Source organism: Ambystoma mexicanum, chromosome 3q, assembly GCF_040938575.1.
Source record: "Ambystoma mexicanum isolate Mex_15411 chromosome 3q, UKY_AmexF1_1, whole genome shotgun sequence".
NCBI classification, from domain to species: Eukaryota; Metazoa; Chordata; class Amphibia; order Caudata; family Ambystomatidae; genus Ambystoma; species Ambystoma mexicanum.
Genome location: NC_090926.1, coordinates 691,989,202 through 692,014,786, shown reverse-complemented (window position 1 = coordinate 692,014,786; position 25,585 = coordinate 691,989,202). Strand labels below are relative to the sequence as shown.

Genomic DNA, 25,585 nt, shown 5'->3' with positions numbered 1-25,585 from the left:
GGAAGAGGATATCTAGACCGGCCCTCCTGAATTCTCTAGAGACCAGGGACCTCTTCGTGGGGGTGTTCAGGCCCCGTACATTGAGAGTGCCCACTCCCAGGGCCGGCAGACCCTCAGCCGTCATCTAGCAACTTCACTCTCCGTGTCGACTCACCTACACTACCCTTGTTTGGATACTCCCATGGTTGGATCCTTTGCACCCTCCCCACCCCTCCCGGAGGGCCTGTAACTATTCCCCAACTGCCCCCCGGACCCCCCCCAAACTGAAACCCCCCAACTCCTGCGTTGACCCCCTCCCCGGCGTCCAGCCAAATTGTCCCGCCATATCTGGCTTTTGGCCGAACCACCAGCCCGCTCCCCTAGCCGGGCCGATCGCTTTGGAAGCTGTTCCTCCTGAGCCCCCCGGGCCCCCCAGGGCCCCACCCCTTCAATACATCCCGTATACTTGCTGTTCGTCGGGGCGTAGGAATCGGTACAACCACACGCACCGAACCGAGTTGTCCCAACCTGTATGCTGCGACCCCTTTCTCAGTCATCTGGGTCTCTCCGTTCCCCGTCTTTAGCTGGTGATGGCGTATTCATTTTTCTGAACTTTCGTGCGCCGGTTCGCCTCCTCCTTTCCCCCGACGGGCCAGGGCCACTAGGTCCAGCCCTCTCCGGCCCCGACGGGCCCCTCCGGGCATTCAAGTCCGTCGCATATTCCAGCAGGGCTCCCCGGATGTCCTCTTCCGTGACCAGGGTGGTTCTTTGGCCCATGTATTCGAACGTCAGGGAGAAGGGGTACCCCCATCTATATTGCACTCCCTCCTTGAGTAGCTGCGTGAGCGGGCGACACATTCTCCGCTTGGCTAACGTGTAGGCGGAAAGGTCTTGGAATATTGAGACCTGGGCATTGTTGTAGGTGATATCTCTGGCCTTCCTGGCTTCCTCCAGCACCTTCGTTTTCTCTGAGTAGTAGTGGAACCGGACCAGTATCGACCGGGGGCCCCCCGATCTGCCCCCCGCCCTGTGCACTCTGTCGAACGTAGGTTCCGTGGTCATCTCTTCGGCAAATAGGAGGGTGATAATGTCCCGCACTGCTCTGATGACGTCCCTCTCTGTCTCTCCTTCCAGCTCCGGCACCCCGAAGATTCTGAGGTTATTCCTTCTCTCCCTGTTCTCAAAATCGTCCATCTGCCGGGCTCTCGCCTCGTCTCTCTTTTCCAGGGCCTCCAGCCTCAACTTAAATTGTATGTCTTGGGACACTGATGAGGATTGATTGGTCTCGACCTGAAGCAGTCTGTCCTCAACCTTTTCCACCCTCTGGTCCATTTTTTCGAGTTTCTGGGCTATGTCAGAGCGCATGTCCCTGATTTCTTGTAGGATCGAGGCGAAGCCCCTCTCCATAGCCGACGGGGGGGGAGCCGTATCCTCCGACTGGGCAATGGATCTTTTGAGGCCCAAACCGTTGTTGCCCCTATTGGCTTCTTGAAAGCGGTACCCCTGCAAAGTCTCTCTCCAGCTCATCCGGTATATGTCCCGAGGGCAGGAGGTCCGCCTATCGCGCCCCCGTCGGGGGGGGAGGGGGGCCTCCCCGGCCCGGGCCTCAGGCGCACCCGTGAGATGGGCCCCGCGCCTCGGGGAGAAAGCTTCACCAAGCTGAGGGCGGGCACACGCCCCACCGTTGCCCGGCGGGGGCCTCACACCCTATGTCGAGGTCACTGTGGCCAGCCGGGGTCCGTCCTTGCTTTTTTTTTTTTTCCCCGGGGGGGTCCCGGGAGCGACCGCCCCTGCGGGACCCGGGCCCCGGGACCCACGACGGGGGGGTCGCAGCTCTTGTCCCCCTTACACTTAGAACAGATCCCCACAGTGGGCGGGGGGGGATCCTTCCGGGCGGGCACTCGCCCCACCGTCCCTCAGCGGGGGCCACTCACCCGGGAAGCAGCTAGAGGCAGGAGGGGGGCCAGTGCTCGATCGCGCCCCCTCACCTCCGATCTCCGGCACGGATCCAAAGACTCCCCATGGGGGCCCGCTCCCGCCGCGCCGCCCGCGGATCCTCAGCTCCGGCGGGGGAGGAGGGGCCCGTCCTCTGCAGTGGCCGGGCCAGAAGGCGCGAGAAGGCCTCCGACGCGACCCGACGGGGGATTGCTCCGGGTCCGCGCTGTCCCGTCTCCACTCCCTGCTCCCGGTGCTGGTCTCCGGCTCCAGTCGGGGCTGGCTTACGTTCCGCCCGCCTCTCGCCACGTGTAGTCCGGAAATGCGCCGGAAGGCTTCGCTGCCCTGCTGGTTCTGCGGCCGGGCGGGCCGCGTATCTTGACTTCCCGCGGCTCACGCGGGACTTGATCTCGGGCTTCCCGGGGTCTGCAGACTCCGTTCTTTGGCTTCGGGGGTGCCCGGGGGGTTGATCGGCCGGAAAATGCAGGTGGGCCTCCGGGGGGGTCTCAGGGGGGGGCTGAAAGACCGGATCCGGCGGGAGCGATGCGATCAGGCAGCCATTGCCTGCGCGCCCCCTGGTGGCCTCCCAACCTCCCTCTTTTAATCTAATGACCTCTGTTCACCAGTCTGCCTCTTTACACCTGTGCTTCTCCTAACCCTCCTTGATGACTTCTCTCACTTGGGGTTGGTCCCTTCAGTTTTGGATTTGGCCCATGCTCCCGGACTAGGTGTTCTTCTTCAATCTTATTCTACTGTTCTGCCACTTCCTTATACTGATAATACACCTCATCCGCAACCTTTTTCTCACTTTACCCCTTTCTTCTCCTGATGGTGTTCCTTCTTCCCAATGTTCTGCCCCCTCCTCATCCCCCTCTTGATGGTATTCCTCCTTCGCAACCCCTTCGTCCTACTGGTAGTCTTCTTCCCCAATCTCTTCTGAAGCCCATTCTCCACATTCTCTCTTTGCTGATGGCAGTCGACCTCCACAACCCCTGTCTCCTGAAGATGTCTTTCTTCTATGGTCTCCTAATGACACTCCTCATCCACAGCATTCTTCTGCCCTGATGATATTCCATTGTATAATGTTCTCTTGCCTCCAATCTCACCCCAGCAGGTGATGGTCTTTACTCCTTTTTTTCTCTTGCATCCACTCTCCTTTATTCTTCCTCTTAAACCGCTTTCTTCTTGGCTCCAACATCCTCTCTTCTTCACAACCTCGTCTCCTCCATCTACCTCCAACTATTCTCCTCTGTGTGCCCATTCTCTACTCTCTCTTGCTGCTGTCTTCTCCAGACTCCAACACCTTTGTCTGTCTGGCTAGAGCTTGTATACCCTGGCACTCCCTCTCCTGGGGTTGAGGTACCTACAAGGGTTTGCAGGTGTGGCCTGTTTGAGCATGACTTGTGATTGGTAAACTTCAATCTTTGCTGAAAATAAGCAGCAAAAAATGAAGCGAGCCGACGTAACCCTGACTTGCTGCAAAAGAAGGAAGAACCCAGCGGTGGCGTGGCCTCTCTGACATGGACCGTGTGGCCCATAAAACACACAGAGACCACCACAGCAGAGGATCCAGGGAGCTGATCCGACCAAAGAGAAGGAAGGCAGGAATATGCGATGAACGCATGCGGAACCAACAGCGACTTGACACCACAGGAAGAATTGGTAGCACTCCCTGGTGAAGATGCAGGTAATGGGAGTTGCTGGAAAGCTGGATGGGGGTCCAGGGTGCCCAAAGAGTCCAGTATTCCTCAGAAGTGATCTCCCTCGTCACAGTAGTGATACCCAGAGAACCAAGAGTCGTATTTCTCAGGAGTGAGCTCTCTTGCCACAGTGGTAATAGTCACTGAGCATAGAGTCAAATATTTCTCTGGAGTAATCTCCCTCATCCCAGTGGTGATATTCAAGGGAACAAGAGTCAAGAAAGTCAAAGGGGCAGTCTCCCAGATTATAGGAGAAGCCTGCAAAGTAAAGAGTGCCTGTGGAGTGAACTCCCTCATCACAGTGGGAAACCCAACACATGTGAAAGATATCAAAAGGACCAAGAACTGTCATGGAGTAATCTCCTTAATAGTCACGATATAAAAAGTCCTGACAAAGTGCCAACGATAAGAAGAAGAGTTGATAAAACCTTAACTCTGTTGTTCGTAAATCATTTGGAGGAAGTAAAGAGATTTCTAAAGAATTGTGAAAAGTACTGTCAAGGAACAGGGGAAGGGAGTAATTTTCCTGGTCTAGGTGTATTTGATAAATCAGACCCTGGTGCAAGAAATTGCGGCTAAGCTAGCCTAATACTGCATGGTTTCACCAGGAGAAGGGAGCCTTTCTCCTGGTGGTTTTGATAAGAAGTTCATTGAATCCTTTGTGGTTCATTTCTTAATGGCCGGGATAGAGTAGTTGGTTTGATATATGATATGATAGGTTATTTATAAGGCACTTAATACCCAGAGATTTCTAAGCGTGGACCCGGGGATCGAACCTGTAGTGCTCCATGTCGTCTTGTTTCCAAGGCGAGCGCATTGCCCCTGAGCTATCCTCCTGAGACAAAAGATAGATAGAAGATGGTATTTTGAAGATGGACAGAAGATGGTATATTGGTTGTTGAATTACATCATGACGAGCACCTGTATTATTCTTTGTTGAGGTAGGAAAAACCCCTCTAGAAATAGGGAGAGGCAGGTTCTTTTCTTTATTGCAGTCTATAGCCAAAATAATAAACCCTTGTCAGCCTAACTCTATCTCGCCACATGTTCTATTGCAAAAGCTTGATCTGTTTGTACTTGGACTTCTCACAATAGTAACCCAGTTCAACCTAATCCCTTTCTGTTGTTCAATAAAAACCCTGGAACTTAGACCATGGCTTCGAGCTGTCTGTTGATTCCACAGCTGTGACAATAGGTAGGCAAATAAGAGCAAGGATACAGGAGAAAAGGGCACAATCTGTTAAGAACAAGTAGGGATGGTTACTGTGAACCAAATAAACATTTTGAAATCCCAGGTTGGACTTCAGACCCACAGAAATAATCGGGAGGTCTGTGCCTGTGTGCCGGTTATGCTAAATCATGTTCACCCTGAAAACCCATGGAAAAGGGACATAAAGAGTAGCTTCTCTGACTAGATCCGACCATAAGGCACAAATAAGTATACTTACATGAGACAAGCCTATATGTGCTCAGGCAGAACATACAGTGTAAACTTTCTGTGAAAAAAGCACACTGTTCTATTAAATATGCTATGGCCTACAGCCAATACAGCACAAAGAAAGGGGGCAGGGTTTGCCTCCTAGGTTATAGGGGCTAATCTCCGTACAATGGAATATTCAGATGCATTGGTAGGGACATAGCAGGATGTTTGGCAGACATTAAGACCCACAAGACAGAAACCAGGAAGATGACCGAGGGAAGCAACTCTCAAAGCAATAAGAACACGGAGCAGGAAAGCACTAACTGCAAACTTGTTGTAAGAGATTTGAAACTTGGTAAGTGTAGCAAAGGATTAAATCTAGGTAACCATAGCAAGGGACACAATATAAGTAACTAAATCAGCCTGTAGAACTTTACTGTAAACATGCAGAAAATATAACAAATAGAAAGCAGGGCATGGGGCCCAGAAGGAACTTGGGAGAAAAGAGCAAACAGAAATAAGCGAAACAGAGGCTGTTTACACTTTCAAGCTTTAAACAATGGATACAGGATAAAGAAGGAAAATAGCAGAACAGGGAGAAGGGATGGAGAGTGCAGAAACACAATAAATCAAACGGAAACTGGAGATTGCAAAACACAGCATTAGGTGCCAAGAGTGGAGAGTGCAGGGACACAAGGGCATTCTGGGTATTGCAGTCCTCTAAAATATGCATTCCTTTGTTGGCTCTACATGAAAACTATATGTACAAATCAAAGAGGGTTTCTCTGTTTAGTTTCCAGGTTAATAGGATCTCATGCACATGTATTAGGGGAATGGTAGTCCTTTTCCTACATGCATGTATATTTCCTTTCTTCTAGAATAAGCAGTTTGTGCAGCCAGATGTCTTAGTCGGATTCTGGGTTATATGTAATGATAGTTGCCAACAAACAGCTGGTCTGCCTATATTTGCCCCCAGAAAAACAGATGCAGAGTCTTGACTGTTAACCCTTGTTGCATCGTATGAGAGCAGCCAGTGTACTCCTCTGGGGCTCCAGGAACAGTCCATAAATCCATAAATCCATAAATGAACTTCTAAGGAATCTGAAATTGATGCAACCCAGTGTCCCAGATTTCTTCCCAATATATAACTTTTGGGCTAATGCCATATTATATAGGCCTTGATCACTCCATGCCATACCAACCCAGTTTGTTATTAAAGGTGCTAAAGGAACTGGCCTTTACCTGCACTTGGTCCAAATGAGACTTCAAAGATAAAGTAATTGCTTAGGAAAAACCCTACAGTTTATTCAGATCTTGCACCGAAACAAGACATTCTATGTTTTGACTTTGTTGAATATTAATGAATTAGTGCAACCGTACCTTTCCAGACTATTCAGCAATCTCTGAAGGCTGATAGCCACCTAATCTAGAAGTCGTCATCTGCATAAAAAAGACAATTTGCTGCTTCAGACTGAAACTTGGAGGGAGGAGGGTGGGGACCCTGAAAATGAATTCCATTATAATTGCTATAGTACACATCACGGTTGCACAAACAAATGACAAACTACGCATACGAGCAAAATCTATGAAAACCCTTTTTTATTGATCCAAAATCTAGCTAAACCAAATGAAAACTTCCCACCAATTCCTTCAGCCTGAATAATTAACCATTTTAAATAGCTGTCGCCTTTTCTTTTTTTTTTTTACTACTTTTGTGTTTTAATACATATTATTTACTTGTCCATGTATAAGGTTCTAATAACTGAATGTGCAGATCATTTTAATATGGGTTAGTTGACGATGCAATTATATTTTATGCTCGTTAGGTACACCCTGTCACTGCTAATATGTATTATTTTTATGTGATATATTTACACACTTCATAAAAAAGGTGTCCTCTCTTTGGGGACTTACTAGTTTGAATAGATTGAACTCATGTTTTGTAATGGCAATTGTACGTTCATAAAAACCTTTACTATATCTTGTTGTTGAATCTCATTGGATTTCCTTTGTGTAGGTGGCTATACAGAAAAAGTCAAAGAAGTTGTAGACCAATCCCTCGGACTGTGCAACCTTGACATTGACAATGCCATGAGGTAAGTCTTCTTCCCCAAGAGATTATTTTTTTAAAATCTGTTATATTGATTTTAGAAACATCTTGACAGTAACCATCATAGAGATGTTACCAAAGAGCAAAATGAAAATGTTGGAAACAATGCTGGAGTGTAGTGGAGATATTTGCATCTGTTCCTCCATAGTGTTAAACCATATTCGCATAAATACTGCCTGATTATAAACATTGGCCTAAGCCATTTCACATTTGTATTAAAAAACTATGCTTAACTAGATCTAGACAGAAATGACTTTGCCGCCATTTTGTAAAACATCTGCCATTTTGATTCTGTCTCTTGCTCTCTGTTCAGAAATGATTAACCATGTTTTCAGCTGCCAGAGCAGACTGACCTTTGAGCCTATGTCAACACTAGAGCTGCCAAGAGCAGACTATTTGTTCTGTGCAGAGACCTTGTAGTCAGAATGAACTCTCATTCAAAGTGTTACTATGTCTACAGACTCATCCTCCCTCAAACAGTGACATACAATGCAAAGTAACTAATTCTGTGAGTTTTGGAAGAAATCCTATGTGCATTTCTTGTAACAGAACTTATCCTAAAGCTCAAGAAACAAGGAAAGATCTGCACAGCTGGATACAACAGTGTTTGCCAGTACCTTTAAGGAACCTTGGAGCCACAGTGAACCTCAATTAAAAGTGTTGTCTGCATCAATAGCATCAGCCATATACAAACATCAGAGCTGAAGGGTAGACAAACTAAAACTATGTGCCTTAGCAATAAACTATTGAATTTGTTTCTTGAAACTAGGATCAACCTAAGCTGGAGATCCAACATCACCATTGAATCTTCAAGGATAGAACAACATGTCAAAAGTGTATACTAATATTGTTATATTTGTTATGTGTACTGGGCACAAACCCAAATTTGTAACTTATTAGTTTGTGAGAAGAGCTGGGCTATGACCAGGACTGTGTATAAATACTATATGCTTTGTGATGACCAGTACTCACTCCCCTCGGTGTCTGCTGGTACACACTGCGGGGCGCTTGGGAGCCAGATACCTATCTGCTTTGATATTTGAATCTGTACAGAATAAAGTTATATTCATAACTTTGACTTCGTGACTGGCAGATTCAATTTTTGGTGGTACTAAGCCTCGATATTCCTTGCTGATCTAGCAATAGGTTACCTCTTGTCACTGAAGTTCAACCTGCATTATTCTCCCTGGACGTTTGTCTTTCCTCCCACCCTCCCTACACCCCTAAAATGTCAACCTTTGGCAGTCTGGAGTTCATTTCACAAACCACTATTTGGTGAGATGCTGGCACTCCCCACTTTGCCGTGCATGTCATGTAACAAACCATTTTTCCCAAATCTTTGCAAAGGTGTCCGACAAACCCTGTTGTGATAAACCATAGTTTCCTTTTCCATACACATGTCCATTCCCTGGATTCATTGCCTTGCAATGTGGTGGAATGGATCGACTAACTTAATGGTAATGCCATTTTTCACCATTGTGGTCACAAATGCCAGGAAAGCATTGGTTGTATCATGTTATTTCCATCCCTGCCAGACCCCTTGGGGTCCAGTTGTACCTCTCCAATAGTAATTTGATGAATATGGGGCAGAAAATCTACCCGGTATCTTTGTAATATTTTCTGGAAAACATTACCTGTCTCCAACGTGCATCTGAGACAGAATGATGTGTCTGTCCTATCTGTTTTCTGTAACCTATCCTTGGAGTAATAAATGTGATGCAGATAATTCCATTGCACAAGTCCTAAGTGTAATGCCCTTCTCATTGGGGGACTGGAGGGCTTCCCTCGCTCGGCTCAATTTTATCCATCCAACACACGTTTGTCACCCTTTGTTCTCAGTGTGCGGAATTGGATCTCTACGTGGCTAATTACTGCTCGAGAAATCCATATAAATGATTGGAAAAGAAAAGTCTAGGACCCTCTCTATTGAGAATGAACAAGGACAAATATCTGAGAAAGTACCAATTTGGGAGGGTCTACAACCACATTTTAGCTCACTGTACCTTTGACAGAGGTGAAATATCCCTAGTTAATCCAGACATGAACCCCTTACTCGCTGTACTTCAGAGAGGCTCAGCTTCACCACATTGAGGAGGCCCAACAAGGCTGAACATGTGTCTGGGGTTGCTGATGGCACTCTTGTTCAGAGGAGAATTGCCTAGCATTTTGGTGCTGGACTGCCCTTGTGAGTGGGACCAGACTGATATGCAAATGAAAATTTGCTTCTCTGCGAAGGGTGCAGTGAGCGAAAACGTGGCTGTAGACCCTCCTGATTGGAAGACATTCCATATAACAGGGTATTTGACCAATGTTCATTCTCAATTGATGGGCTCCCCCACTCTTGTTTAACATATAAATGATTGGCCTGTCTTCCAGTCACCCTTGTAGAATATGAGCCACCAGTGATGACTAGTCCCGGTTCTTTGCCTTGTCAAATGTGTGTCCCTGCATTTTGTGTTTTAGTTGCATATACCTATACCATCCAGTCCCACCACCGAATATTCCTCTGTGATATTAAACTTAACGAATTGCTGAAATACTTTGCACACATGTCCTAGCTTCTAGATTCCATTACTATTGTATCCCTCTAATTGAAAGAAAACATTTGGTAAATGCACAGCCCACCCAGAGAGTAGTCTTCAGGATGATGACCCAAGTTCACCTCAGCTTACTTTCTACAGTTCTCCAAACTTTGTCCCAGTAGCTGTGGGCAATATGGGGGCGAATTGTTGTATATTTTATTTGCGACTCCCCTTCTCCTAATATGTTCTCCTGAAGTTGAATAGGGGGTTCATTGTATGGTTTGTACATTCAGTTTTTCCCTTACATGTGATTTCAACCATAAATGCTTAGACATCTAACCCTTTGTAACACTCACCTGGTATCCATGGGGACGCCACTCAGCCTGTCTGGACTTCCTACAACCTCGAACCCTTCCCTGGAATCTGTTCGACCGAAGACTGGGCCTGAAACACAGGATTGCCAGAGTTTAACTCTATTGCCTCTGCTTGCTTGGCCCCCTCTTCCTTGGGTCCAAACCTTCCCCAAGGTCCACTCCTCACCTTGTTTTCTTGTGTAGCACACTCTCCGTCCTGCCTTCGGTGCAGGGGTGCGTTGATTGATGCAGGCTCGATGCTGCCTAGTTGCTTTACTGGCGATGGCCCGACGGACTGGGCAGCCAGACCGGTAAGTAGAATGAGTCTTATGAACAGTTCTGTTGGCTCATGTCTCTTTTAATGTGTCTTTCCTCCCTTAGGTGATGGAGGGGGGTTGAGATTGGCACCACAGACGCCAGGTCTGACTCCAAGTGGGTCTCTGGGAGGCTGGAGAGGCCCTTAGGGGCCAAGTAGGTGACCGTGGCCTGGCTCCAGCCTGATATCTCAGAGGGCTGGGGGCAGGAATTGTGACAGCACTCCCCCCATCCCCCAAGGCCCCTCTCACGGTGGCTCTCCCATCTGGTCCTGGCCTGGTTGGATGGTTTTGATGAAATCTCCTAAGCAAGCAAGGTGCATGGATATACTCGCATGGTTCCCTAGTCCTGTCCTGCAGACTGTACCCTTTCCAGTCCACGAGATAGTATAGCCTGGATCTGACATACTTTGAATCCAGGATGTCCTTGATCTCGAATTCTGGCTCTCCTGTGATTACTATTGGCTTTGATGGTGGTGCTACACGGGTCCCAGGTTGAACAGACTTTAGGCGAGACACGTGGAACACAAGATGAATTTGGATATTAGATGGCAGGGCTAGTTTGACGGCTACTGGATTTATCACAGAGGTGATGGTGAATGGGCCCAGGTATCTCGGACGGAAGGTTTGGGTTCCTTTAATGGGCACATGTTTAGATGCCAACTTGGTAGTTGGGGGCTTTTACTCGGCGTTGGTCAGCAAATTTCTTCTGGCGATTCTTAGCTTGGAGTAAGTGTTCAGCTGCCCTTTTGAAGGTTTGAAAAATGGTTGTGTGCAAGGTTTTAATTGCAGGCATTTCTAAGGTCGTAGGGATGTCCAACTCAGAAGTGCGTGGATGCCGGCCATATATGGTATAAATGGCCATTTGCCCAGTACTGGTGTATAGGGAATTATTGTAGGCATATTCAGCTATCCATAGTAGATCCGGCCAGCTCTCTTCAGCTTGATGTAGCATACAGCGTAGATACTGTTCGAGCGTTTGATTCGTTCTCTCAGTTTGACCATCAGTTTGGGGATGGTGACTGGTGGATAGTCGGATGTCGATTTGGGCCATGGAGCAGCACTTCCTCCAGAAGTTGGACACAAATTGAGTACCTCGGTCCAAGACCAGTACCGAAGGAAACCCATGGAGCCACACAATGCGTTCAAGAAATACCTTTGCCAGAGTGGATGGGTTTGGGAGGCCCCTTAGAGGAATGAAGTGTGCCATTTTTGAAAACAGGTCCACGACCACTAGAATGGTGTTAAACGCTTGACTGGGTGGTAAATCAGTAATAAAGTCGAGGGATAACGTGTGCCAGGGTGCTGGTGGAATATCCAATGGTTGCAAGAGTCCAGCCGGTTTCTGTTTCGATTATTTGTTTTGTGCGCACACCCCACAAGATACGATAAATTGAACAATGTCTTTACGCCACGTGGGAAACCAGTAATTATGTTTCACCTTGGCTAAGGTTTTTGCAATTCCCGGATGGCCTTCGATTAAAGAATCATGATAGCTGGACATTACTTGTTCTCATAGTTCTTGGTTTGGTAAAATTAAGCGGTTTCTGAAATAGGGCAACTGGTCCTTTATCATGTAATGTTCCCCTTGTGTACACCACTCTTGCAATTGCACCGAACTCATCAAGTTTTGGATTTTTTCATGTAACTCCTTCTGAGTTATGGTTGCAGTGATTCCTAGGAGTTTGTCACAAGGGATAATGGCTATTAGGTCAGGGGTCTTGTAGCCCTGTTCTTCAATACCCATACGGGAATGGGCATCGGCTTTACCGTTTTTTTACTCCTGGTCGAAACGTGATCACGTAGTCATATTCGGGAAAGAAAAGGGCCCAGTGTAGTTGTCGTGAAGATTAAGCCTTTGCTGTTTTCAGGTAGTGGAGGTTTCGATGGTCCGTTATTACGGTGATTGTGTGTCTCGCACCTAGAAGGTAATGGCGCCAGGCCTTAAAGGCTGACTTGATGGCCAGGAGTTCTTTATCCGTGATAGCATAATTGAGTTTGGGGGGGTTGAATTTACGCAACCAGAAGGCGACAAGGTGTAATTGACCCATTTCTGGGTCCTTTTGTGAGAGGACGGCTCCCATCGCCATACTTGACGCGTCTGTCTCCACCATGTACGGGTGGTCTGGGCGAGGATGACGCAGAATTGGGGCAGAAGTGAATCTTGCCTTATGTTCCTGGAAAGCCTTTTCGGTTTCTTCTGTGCACTGACATTTTTATTACATTTTCTTAGTAACGATGTGATGGGATGCACTATTTGCGAGAACCCCGGGATGAACCGGCGGTAGAAGTTTGCGAAACCCAACATGCTCTGGACTCCCTTGAACGAATTTGGTGATGGCCAGTTTAGGATCGCATCTACCTTGTGTACATCCATTCGGATACCATTCGGGCTGAGAATGAAGCCAAGGAATTCCACCTCGGAGACATGAAATGAACACTTTTATATATACTAAAGCACAGACATCAATTAATTCCCTTAAGACATTGTTCATGAAGTATTGGAACGCAGCGGGCGCATTGCAAAGGCCAAAGGGCATTGCTTGATATTCGTACAGGCCATACTTGGTACGAAAAGCAGTTTTCCATTCGTCCCCCTTTTTAACTCGAACGAGGTGATTCGCTCCTCTTATGTCTAATTTTGTGTAGATTTGGGCATCTTTGACTTGATCAAGCAGTTCAGGGATTAACGGCAGAGGGTAACAATTTTTTACGGTAATCTGGTTCAGTGCGCGATAGTCGATGCACGTTCTCAAGTCCCCTTCCTTCTTCAGTACGAAGAATAGGGGACTGGCTGCTGGGGACTTCGAGGGACGGATGAACCAGTTTGCCAGGTATTGGTCGAGATTCAGGTGCTGGTTTTCTGGTTCTGTGAGTGTGTAGATTTGTCCACAAGTGATCTGTGCAGCGGGTACCATGTCAATCTGGCAATCATATGGTCTGTGCGGTGGTAGGATATTAGCTTGTTCCTTCTGAAATACATCTTGAAAATCCTGGTATTCACTTGGTAGGGTGCCTGTTGCCACTGTTCCAAGCGTAGAAGTTCTGGCATCAATTGGTTGTTTCCTTTGGCGATAACACGTTTGAGCACAATTCTCGGAGAAGGCCAACTCTTTTGCTTGCCAATCTATTCGATGATTATGAGCTACCAACCATGGCATTTATAAAATCAACTGGAACAGTGGTTACAGTGTCTGTGGTTAAAGGAATGGTTTGGTCAGAAATATTATTGTCCCTATGGTTCGGCCATGTGTTTTTAACCATAAGTCGATCGATCGTACAAACATTTCCTACGCACCTTACCCGAGTTTTCGTCTCTTGAACACAAGCGAGCAGGGCGTGGCCATTTTGTGATAATCTTCTCACTTGCCGCATCGCCCTGGTTAATCAGCCTTTGCGGCACTAAATCATAGCCCCCGCCCCTGAGCCTGACATCACTAGACACGTACCGCCCATTTCACAACACCAAAGCACATCCCGTGTCAACATTCTCTGCGCTTCAGCTAATGACATGTTGCAATGGAAACGGCAGGATGCCTCTTTCCTCAATTAGTATAAACAGACCGTTTCACAACACACAACAGCAGATTTTCTTTTCCATTCCTCTGACTGGTTTTCTTTGAGTATTCTGTGACTCGTTTCTGTGCTCTGGTCAGCTACCTTTGTTGCTTGTAGCCTGTGTGAACAGATACCAGTACCACCGCTATAAATTATTTTCGTTTGTTTACCACACAATGGCAACAATAATGCCCTACCTGTACGAGCCCGAGTATTCCGAGGAGGAATTACTGTAAAGAGAAAGATGCGGAAACGATGGGGCTTCGGACAACAGTTGGGAGGACGATTCAACAGATGAAGAGGCTGGGCCTAGTCGCATGGACGGTGTTTCCACCCGGTGTACCTGCAATCGGTGCGCGCTAATGCCAACCGAGGAGGAGAACTGCTGCTGCTGAGAAAACTCTGGATGCTTGTCCTACATATCGCAAGGTGATCCACAGCCGCAATGCGTTACCGAGCTGCCAGACTTCAGGGCAGCCTGCCTCACACGCTCAGTGTTGAGGATTTTGATGGTGCTTATGCATGAACTTCGCAACAGTTCGCCCTCGTAATCCAAGTAACGAGTAAGTATAATCTGGTTGTGATGTCATTTAGGCCACTACTATTTCATGGTTTTCTCCTATATTCTCGTAACGTCAATATATCATTGTCATATCAGTTTAGTCTTGCAATTCTCTAGTAATAGTTGCATAAAAGTAATTCAATATTGTGCAGTGTCTAGTTAGCATTTGTACTGGCAAAAATGTCATTGGATACAAGACTTGTCATTGACAACTAAGGTTTAATACACTTATATTATTTCACATGTGGTACAGGCTGGTGGCCTATCGTTCGTTTACATGGTGGCTTCATGGGAGGCTTGGACACCGCATTCGACGAGTAATACCCGCCTGTGTCGTTGCTGCCATTAGAGAAACTTTCCCCAGTGACAGCGGTCAGTACAGGGGATTTTCCCTCGCTGTGCTGCAACCAGACCTTTACAATGTGTAGTAGTTGTGTGCCATCAAAATAAGAAACAAAATAAAACACAACATATTTTTTATCAATGGGTGTTTCAGTTTTTAAGTGAATCAAGTGTGTTTCCATTCAGCAGTGTTCCAGTGCCTTGTCTGCACGCCCCAGGCCAATCCATCCCCCCTCCACTATCAACGGCAGTTCGCACCAGTGGATGTCCGCTGCCAAAGGGTGCTGTCAGGGGCGCGAACTGCCAAGGTGCTAAACACCATGTACACTTAAAAGCTATCTTTCGTGCAGGGGTCATTGTTCACAAGGCCTCCTCAGACCCCATGTCTCCAGGCAGGCTCCCCTTCAAGCAGGCCGCTCCCGTGCAATCCACATAATACCACGACATTCATTCACAAACACACCCCTTTTTGTAATTCTTTATAAACCACTTGATATTTATCCTGAGAACATCTTTGAGCACTGCAAGTCAACTCGTGAACGTGCTACTTGAGAAGCCCGGTGACCGATGCTAATCTGCTCTTCGTTGTGTTATCTGTGAAGTTCTGTCACCGCTTCGAGTGAACTCGTCGGTGTGCTACGTGTGAACATCTCCCTGTTCTCCTGCCACTAACTACTCTGCTTGCTAAATCTAACTGTTTGTTGTTCAAGGTAAGGGCATGTATCCTAATCATATCTCCTTCATTTGTAAATGTATGTCTATTTCGACGTAACATACTCAGTTGTGCTATGTTAATTTGTCTCATTGCTATTGACTTGATTTCTTTTGTCATGTTATCAATATTTCAATTTTTATCAGTGTCAATTGGCATCGAATTTCATCCTTTGCGGACCATGTCTATAGTATAAGCATGTTTCCTTTTCATGCACTATAGTACATTCAAGGGACGAGTAACATGTTCTGATTTTCAACACATCAATGAATTGTTTGTGAAAGTTATCCTATAATACATCCGCCCACCCTGCATTGGTTTTGCTGTGGTGCCCAAAAGAAAGCGTGCATTGAACAATGTATGGTCCAATTCCTTCTTTCTCACATTTTTATGCAAAATAATTTTGGAATAATGTTGACCTTTATTTTGCAGAATTTACAACAATGCCTGCATGTTCTATTTTCGGTTGCCCTTCGAAGACCCATGACAAATCTGAAGGCATTACAATGCATGTATTCCCTAAGACTGTTGATCGAATAAGAGAATGGGTCAGATATTGCAGATATCCACCGGAAGAGCTTGAAAGACGAGTCAAACAAGTCTTGGAGGACAAGAGGGGTCATCGATACTGCATCTGCAGCCTGCACTTTACCCCGAATATGTATGACACATCCTTGTACACAAAGAGGAATCAACTGAGAACAACTCGAAAATTGCTCAGAAACGCTATTCCGACTTTATTCGTGAACATGCCGCCACAGGTGAGTCACGCTTCCGATTATAGCTTGAGACCTGTATTTTCAGTGTAAATGTCACTTATAATACTTTCTATATTTATATGACTGAATAGCTTTTTAAATAATGACCATTTTGCTAAACATCAGTCCTTGTTTTTGAGAACCCTCATAGAAAATTGATTTATGGGCACAGGTAACTATGCTATATTATGCATTTACATAAGTATAATTTTCTCGTATTCAGTCTCCTTACATGCCATTTTTTAATGTTGTCATTTCTAAATCGAATAATACTTTCCCTTTACAACTCCATGACTATCCACCGAATTTGAAGCAACAAGATTCAACATCCATGTCTTGCCGGGAGACATCAACCACTTCGAGTGCGTATCAGGTAATCTTACTTTGCTATTCTGTTCCAGACTTGTTTTATGCATGGAATTTGAGATAATGTGATCATATTTTCACAATGTATCATTCACAATGTTACATTGTGAAAATACACAATGTAACATTGTTTTTCACACAATGTTTTTCGTGGTTTGCTATTGATATGTACCTTTGTCGTCTTTCCAAAGTGTGTGTCCAGTTTCCAATATGTTCATCCTTACTAATGCAAGTACTGTGTTTCAGGGAGATGCTGAAGCCTCCACTACAATTACAACATCCCTCGTAGTAGATCCGGAGCCAGAGGTATGGTTCTTGACAGTTCAATCGAATGAGATAATCTGATCATATTTACATATCGTGTAATTGTTTTACACAATGTTTCATTCGTACTTTGCTATTGATATGTACCTTTGTCGTCTTTCCAAATTGTGTGTCCAGTTTGCAATATTTTCATCCATACTAATGCAAGTACTGTGTTTCAGGGAGATGCTGAAGCGTCCACTACAATTACAACATCCCTCGTAGTAGATCCGGAGCCAGAGGTATGGTTCTTGACAGTTCAATCGAATGAGATAATCTGATCATATTTACATATCGTGTAATTGTTTTACACAATGTTTCATTCGTACTTTGCTATTGATATGTACCTTTGTCGTCTTTCCAAATTGTGTGTCCAGTTTGCAATATTTTCATCCATACTAATGCAAGTACTGTGTTTCAGGGAGATGCTGGAGCGTCCTCTAAAATTACATTATCCCATGCAGTTGCTCCAGAACCAGACCTTGTAGTTGATCCGGAGCCAGACCTTGGCCCTCATTACGACCCTGGCGGAAATCGAAAAACGATGGCGGAAATGCAATACCGCCATCGAATAGCGCTCGGTGCGACTATGACCCGTCACCGCAAAGTACGATGCCATTAGCGACACCGTAGTGAACGCCAACGCTAACTGCACCAAGTACGCGCGCGCGCGCCATGCCAAACCGTAAATACCACCATGGCGCAACGGTCCGCGAATTCCGACCCTAGCGGACATGTACCTAACGCCATCAAGCACGGTGGAAAGTACCATTCCGCCATGGTGAGAAGTACGGCATCGCGAATCAACCGTAAACGGCCCCACTGAGTGCCTGTACACCGCTCCCTGCCCACAAAGTACAACTCCCCGTAGGTGCAATGAAGTCACAATGCAACCAGTGAAATGTACAAGTCACCCATGCATGCCAACGAACAAAAGAATCACAAGAGGGGCCAATGGGAGCTGCAGGGCACAGATGGCACGAATACAGAAGCCATTCCAATGGACATGACCACAGTCCCCCACCAAGAAACGCACGCAAACACAGGCACCTGTGACCAGCAATATTCCGAAAATCACATCATTCCACCAGTCCACCTGGCTGACCGGCATCTGTTACACAAAACCCAATCCCCCGCCCCTGAGCATGACAACATTCAAACAGTCATATTGGCAGCCCCCATCCCTGACCTCACTGGGCTTCGTAGGCAAACGCGCCCAGCACAGTACCACGCAACTAAACTCCGAAGCTGGAACCCAATGCAGATCTCCTCACAATACATCGCTCCCCAAATAGGAATATGCCACATCACTTGCAAAGAAGAACGCTACACGGCCCATATCAGAATAGAAATTTAATGCACAACAAAATCACCAAGCCCATACAGCCATTAGGCCATGAACTCCAAAACACATTTCACCATTGTGGGCTGCATCCGCAAGAAATGACCAGCTACTACTTGTGCGACGCCCTGTTCCATCATGGTACACAGAGCCACATTCACGTACGAAAAGGCAACATGGAAGCGCACAGAACCGCAGGGCCGTCCCAATGGGGAGGCACTAGTCCAGCTGAAAGGCCGAAATGTTGCTCCGAGCCACTAGTACTGCGTAAGGGCATGTGGCCCATTGGCGATCGTCCCATAAGATCGTAATGCTGCTCCACTGATTAACACGAAGCAGCAGGTGTCGGGAGTAAAAGCCATCTGCAGGAGTGGCATACAGATGGCAGTGGCAAAAGGGGAGGAGATACCTGTCAACCAAAAGAAAAGAAAAAGAACAGAATGGCCATCAGAACTACATTCGAACAACTCACTTCAATGATCACACTAAATCCACAGCCATATTCATGCTAGCCCACTCCAAAGGATCATCACCACCCCAAAACCACTTGCGACTCATAACCATCTATATCGAGGTGCAAACACCATCACAAACGAGTGTACCTGTGCATGCGTCTGTGAAAACAGAATCCATCAGATGGGAATGTTAACGTGCATGGACACAAGTGTCTGAAGGCGCGTCGAGACAGGGAGGGCTCAACAAGGCCAGATAGACGATGGTCCCACTATGGCAGCCCTGCATCACATAGCGCAGGGGAGGCGGACAGATTCCAAGAAGCCCTGTACATGGCAAACTCTGTATCAAATCATCTGCCCATGCATCCATTCATCATTCCCTCATCCCGGTATAAAAATGCCTGAATATTTACTCACATAACATTAGAAATATCCATTGAGTCTGTGCGTTATGCAGCCTGCAAAATCCACAGTGCCCCAGCCCGTAATTCCAGTGTAGTGAAGTAACATGTATTTGGGAACGTCCGGCCTCATCGCCCACGTCGCTATTGCGCATCCCAAACTATTCATATCAATCATTGCATCCTCGCCATGGCCCCTGTCTCAAGGACATTGAACAATAGAACGTTATATTTGCAGTCAGACCTGTGGGCATCTCCTCGCCGCTAGCTGAAAACCGAAAGCGCCGCCCTTCGAATTCCTCATTTGCAACATCACGTCGAAAAGGCATCTGTGGCCGTTTGAAATCACAAATTAATCCATCTAGTGCGGCTGTGTGTGAAAATGGCAACTGCCTTCACCCACAAATGGGACGCCCCGCCCGTCGGTGCAACTCGGTACAGTGATGCATGAGGGCCCACCGTTACTCGAGTACTACGTTCCACTGACCCTTCACAAGTCTGTTCGCGACTGCAAAGATTGTATGTGAAACAATGGGACCATAGCCGAATGTACATATCAACCAATGTTACACGGCCATCGGGTACAAATACATGATTGCAATAGCAAGATGCCATTTCTCGAATTGCAGCGTTGTGTGCGGGACGTGCTCGGCCAAAGGGGAGAGCAGCTTGCACAGGTGGAATGAATCACCACAGGTGGAGGCCATACAGCCTGAAAACACATAAATTGCACACCCAGTCTCCTCCCACAACCACACCCACTCCGAAATGCTACCGGCAGGACTCGCGATGTTGGCCCTGGGGGACCTGATAGCACTGCAAGTACTCCAACTCCAAGAAGAAGACGAACACCAACTACAACCGGCCGCACGGAGGAGACGCAGGAGGAGGAGGAGGCCAAGGCAGGGCCAGCAAGGGCCGCCAGCACAGCCACTACCACCACGCAGGCAGCCCGCAATCCCACGCCTCCGAGCACATCCGTTCAACCTCACTGATGAGCAGATCCACACCCTCTACCGTTTGGACCGGGACACCATAGCCGCCATTGTGGACATGACACAGGCTGACCTTGTCAGCATGATAGATAGCCCAACCGCCATCCCACCCCTACTGAAGGTGGCGTCTGTACTACACTTCCTGGCCACAGGCACCTACCAGCACACAGTCGGACAGTTGCATGGCATTTCTCAGCCACTGTTCTCACGGACACTATTGCAAGTGCTCGATGCCCTCCTGCAGCACGCAGACGACTACATCTCTCTACCACGCTCGGAGCAGGAAATTACCAACACAAAAGTGGGATTCCATGCACTTGCCGGCATACCGGGTTGCATTGGTGCCATCGACTGCACCCATGTGGAATTGGTCGTCCCACATGCCATGGAGGCCCAGTACCGCAACCGAAAACAATTTCATTCCCTGAATGTACAAATGGTGTGTGACTCCAACAGGATCATTACACATTGTTGTGCCCGATTCCCTGGATCAACCCATGATTCTATGGTCTTGAGGAACTCTACAATACCACGCTACATGGAGCGACACGCAGGGAACAGATCCTGGCTACTCGGTGAGTCTCATTTCATGCATGATGATGTGGGGTATGTGATTCGGCAATGACCTGGCAGGAAGGGGGGGGGGTGTGCGTACGTAGCAATGGCATTCCACATCATACGTTTATCGTCCACATACAGGTGATGCTGGATATCCACTGAAGAGATGGCTCCTCACACCAGTCCGGAACCCACGGGACCAGCATGAGGAGGACTACAACCATGCCCACTCACGTACCCGTGTAGTCATTGAACAGGCATTCGGCCTACTGAAGACTCGTTTCCGCTGCCTCAGCAGGTCTGGCGGGGCACTCCTGTACCGCCATGAGAAGGTTGCAAAGATGGTCATGGCATGTGTCATGCTCCACAACATGTGCGTACGTAGAAATGTGCCCATGCCCCCTGACGCAGAACTGCAAGCACCTGAAGATGGTCATGATGAGGGTGGGGATGTGGCAGCACCTCAAGGAGTCTGCGAGGCACCGGAGGGCCGTGACATTCGTCAGCATCTCATTGATGCATGCTTCTAGCACTCACGCCTGGTGGCTGATACATGGACACGGTACTCGTGGCACTGTGTGTGTCTGGTACATGCACAATATGGACTGTACGCCTATGATGGCCTAGTACACAAAGATCATTGTCCACACATCTCATTGGTTGATCGTGCATTGTTTATGGCATATGTGATATCATGTTGAACACCCTATCGACCCGCCACCCAAGTGAGCCCAAAACACACCCTCCTACCTCCCCCCCGAACACCAGTGTCCAAAGATGCTCATTGTCAGTGGGCAGTCGCTATTGCAAGCCCCCTCTGCGGGTATCAGGGGCACCCCTGCCTGTGGAGCGCAGGTTCCTCCCAGATCTACGTTGGGGGCTGCCCTGGACGGAACTTGCAACGGATGATGTCTCTGCCTGCTCACGTCCATGCATGTCCCTAAGGGTTTGTGAGAGCTCAGTGAGCACACGGCGCACTGCGGCAAGTTCGGCACATACGTCTTTGGACGTCGCATGCAGTTCCCCCCTCAGGCTCTCGGTGCTTCTCTCCATTTGGACTCTCAGGCTCTCGGTGCTACTCTCCATTTGGACTCTCAGGCTCTCGGTGCTACTCTCCATTTGTGCCCTTAGTGTCTCTGTACTTCTCTCCATTTCTGCCCTCAGTGTCTCAGTTGATGTTTCTATGTCTGCCTTAGTGCCCCCACATTCATCGGCATGGTCCTTGAGGAGCGTGGCCAGTTGCTGCTGTTGCACGATTAACTGGTCGAGGGACTGTTGCCTCTGCTGGGCCATGGCCATTTGCGGTGGTGTCACAGAGGGGCTGGTGACCTCATGTTGCCTTGCCACAGGGCTTGTGGGGGATGGCCAGTCGTCGTCTTGTGGGTGCCCCTGCGTGGTATCCTCATGTTGTACGGGATGGGACAGACAGGGGGATTGGGACAGGTCATGGATGGATCTGACTTCGACATCCCCGTCTTCTGTGTCGGAGCATGCTGCCATCAATGGGGTGTCACCTATGGTGCTGCTGCCACCAGAGGCAGTGCCTTCTGTGGCATCCATTGGGGGGACCTGTGGTGGTGGTGTTGTGGGCATGCTGGCTGCTGGGGTGCCTGTTGATGTTCCCTCCTCTGTGCTGCCACCTGATTTGTGCTGCTGCCGTGTCTTGATGCGTGCAGCTGAGGTGGAGGGTCTTTGGCCGTTGGTCTTGGCCCTCTTTGCAGGTGTGCTGGTAGGGGTGTCCTGATGCTCGTCGTTTGGATCGGACCCTGTGGTGGAGTAAAGGAGGGCGAGGGTTATTAATGGGTCTGTGGGAATTGGAATGGCATTGTATCACATGCATTGGGGTGGTACCTGAGGGTGATTTGGGTCGGGGCCTTGGAGGGGCTTTCATTTGTGTGTGGAGTGAGGGTGCAGTTGTTTGGCAGCCTGCAGTTAGGGTGTGCCTGCTGCACGTGTAGTGGGTGTTTTAGGGGTTTTTAATTATTTATGTATTTATTGTGAGTTTTAAAGTGCGCTATCAGGCCAATGTGTGTGGACGTTCTCCTGGACATGTGTTCCTGTTGCACTATGGGGACACATGGTACTTCACATGATTGGAAATTGTGGATTTAGCATTGTTTTATTTGGGCCACCTACCTGATTCTTCGGATGTCTGCACTCCTTTCTCCATCCCTCCGACTCCCTCTATGCTCTCCATTCCAATGGTGGAGGCACAGATTTCTTCCCAGGGGGTCAACTTGATGGGTGATTCAGGACCTCCCCCGGTGGCTGTGGCAATGTTGCGGTTGGCAGAAAGTATGCTACGGACGCGTATCCGCAGGTCGTCCCATCGCTTTCTGCATTGCTGTGGGTTGCGGGGTGCGGTCCCCACCGCACTTACCCGCTGTGCCACCAGAGCCCATATGGCCTTCTTGTTCGCAAGTGCCGTCCTGGTCATTTGCGTGGAGAAGACGACGGCAGCATTCTCCTGGAGGGTCTCTGTTAGCACGGTGAGTTCCTCACGGGAGAAGTGGACCTGCCGCTTGCGGTCGCACGCTTTCTTCGCTACTTTTCCCATTTTTCTTGGTTTCGCTAGGGTGGATGACGGGTTGGGGTGTGTTTCAGGGTAGTGTTTTTAGTGGTTGTGTGGATTTTGTGGTTTTATAGGTGTACGGCGGGATGTTTCCCGTTCCGGGCCCATGTTTTTACTTCCGTTTCCGTATATTTACGGTCACCGTACTTTCCGGTTGGCGCTCACTGCGGTGTCCGCTAAGATGGGTGGCGGTATTGCACCTAGGGCGCCATACGGCGGCGGTGTGGGCCGTTTTGGGGTCATTTCCGCCATCGCGGACTTTGCACTTCCGCCATGCCGTGGTGCTCGTGCCCGATGTGTCGGAATGGGCCGCACTTTGCTCCATCGTGCAATGGCGGAAACGCTATTTACGCTGTGGCGGTCCGGTCTGTCACTTTCCGCCAGGGTCGTAATGAGGGCCCTTGTGTTGATCCGGAGCCAGACCTTGTAGTTGATCCGGAGCCAGAGGTATGCGTACTGACTCTAATGAAAGTCGGTGTAATTTTATGTGTAATGCAAATGATTTATTTTAAATGGATACTCTTTTTTTGTAGGGATGTACACAAGATCCGTATATTGAACGGGAGGCACGTGGATCTGAGTTGGTGCACCAGCTTGTTGATGGTGATGTTAGAGTAAAGAAGGTTTCAAAGAAAAGAAAGAAAAATAAGGTTAGTTATAAACAGTTTATATTTTTGGCAATTGTTCTGTGCTGAGGCCTTCATTATATGCTTTTTTTTAATGTAAATTGTACAATACTGTATGTTGGATTTACAATGAACATCCCTTTTCCTATCTGTCCTGTAGTTGCCCGATGGAGTACGGACTATGCAGACACAGACAGCGATACAAATGACAGATGCTGCTTGCCAAACTGTTTTCACCATGGAGGAACTATTAATTGAGGCGTGTTCACACTCGAGATGCCTTTGTCCAATGGCCAGAAAATTAATTTAATGTGACTGGCGAATCCAGTAAAGTGTTTTTGGACCATTGCTACAATGCGACTGCTCCGCCAGATGAAGATGAAACTGCAGGTTTAGAAGATAGTTTTACATTACTCGTAGAGCACTTGACACAATCGACACCTGCCAAAGAAATACCCCCAAAAAGCACTCGACATTGATGTTTTCTCCTATCCATGGTCAAGCAACAGATGTTGAAATGACAGAGACTGAAGCATCAACACTATTGACTGACGAACTAGACAAAGATATCAACTGTAATATGTCTAGTTTGGCTGATATGTCCACAACGGTTCAGTCCGAAACAACAGTGTTGCCGGATGACCATCTAATAAAAGATGCCAAATACATAGTATTCGACAGCAGCTTCATGGAGATTATAAAGATGCTGAAATGTGTGCATTCAGTGGGAGGGGAAGTATGTGGGAAGCCATTGTTGAATGTGACTCGTCTAACACAAGGCAGTAACCTCAAAATACATGCCACCTGTGAAAAGTTACATAAAACATTTTCATGGTCCGCTCAACCGATGCTGGGGAAACTGCCAACTGGCAATCTACTGTGTGCAGCAGCTTTACTTTTCAGTGGCTCTAGTTTCACGAAGTTATCCAGTTTCTTTCAGTTTGTGGGACTCAATTTCATTTCTAAAACGCAATACTACAAATACCAACGTGATTATCTATTCCCTGCCATTAGTGAAGCTTGGAAAATTGAACAATTGGCTATTCAAAGTACATTCTCCAACAAACGGTTCAGGATAGCCGGCGATGGACAGTGTGACAGCCCCGGATTTTCTGCTAAGTACTGCACATACCATTTTCAGGACATGGAAAGTAAGAAAATTGTGAGTTCGGTGGTCGTGCAGGTGTCCCAATGTAAATCCTCAGTGGCCATGGAGAAACTTGGTTTTATAAAATCACTCGAGTATCTACAATCGAGGGGAATGCAAATCGTTGGACAGACACGTTTCAATAGCCAAGACAATGAGAGAGCAGTATTGAAATATGAAACATCAATTTGATGTATGGCATGTTGCCAAATCAATAAATAAACAAATCTCGGCTGCAGGGAAAATAAAAAGATGTATAAAAGAGATGGATAAGCAAGGAGATACTATTGTGGACCTCTTTCTACAGAAAAGTGAACCAGGTGGCGGTTCCATTGCCAGCAGAATGTACAACCGGATTGTGTCCAATTATAGAGAGAATATAGGCCTAAGAGCAGAGTGGGGCAGGAGGTTAGATTGTGAGATTTCTTCTGAGATGTGGATGGGGATGTGTGCTAACGTTAAACTTTGCTCGATTAACTTAGAAGAACGTTCAAGGCAAATTAAAATCCTCAACAGAGTGTATTGGAGCCCGGAGAGATTGAAGATGAGAGGTAT

General features: G+C 47.5%; 1 protein-coding gene across 3 annotated transcripts in view; it reads left to right on the top strand.

Annotated features, from left to right (window-relative positions):
• Positions 1-25,585, top strand: part of HEXD (hexosaminidase D) — a 750,596-nt gene that overhangs the window by 547,948 nt on the left and 177,063 nt on the right. For all 3 annotated transcript variants that reach the window (XM_069654607.1, XM_069654608.1, XM_069654605.1), the window contains exon 11: positions 7,052-7,130. In XM_069654607.1, coding sequence (XP_069510708.1) covers positions 7,052-7,130 — 79 coding nt within the window. The remainder of the gene's footprint in view (positions 1-7,051; positions 7,131-25,585) is intronic.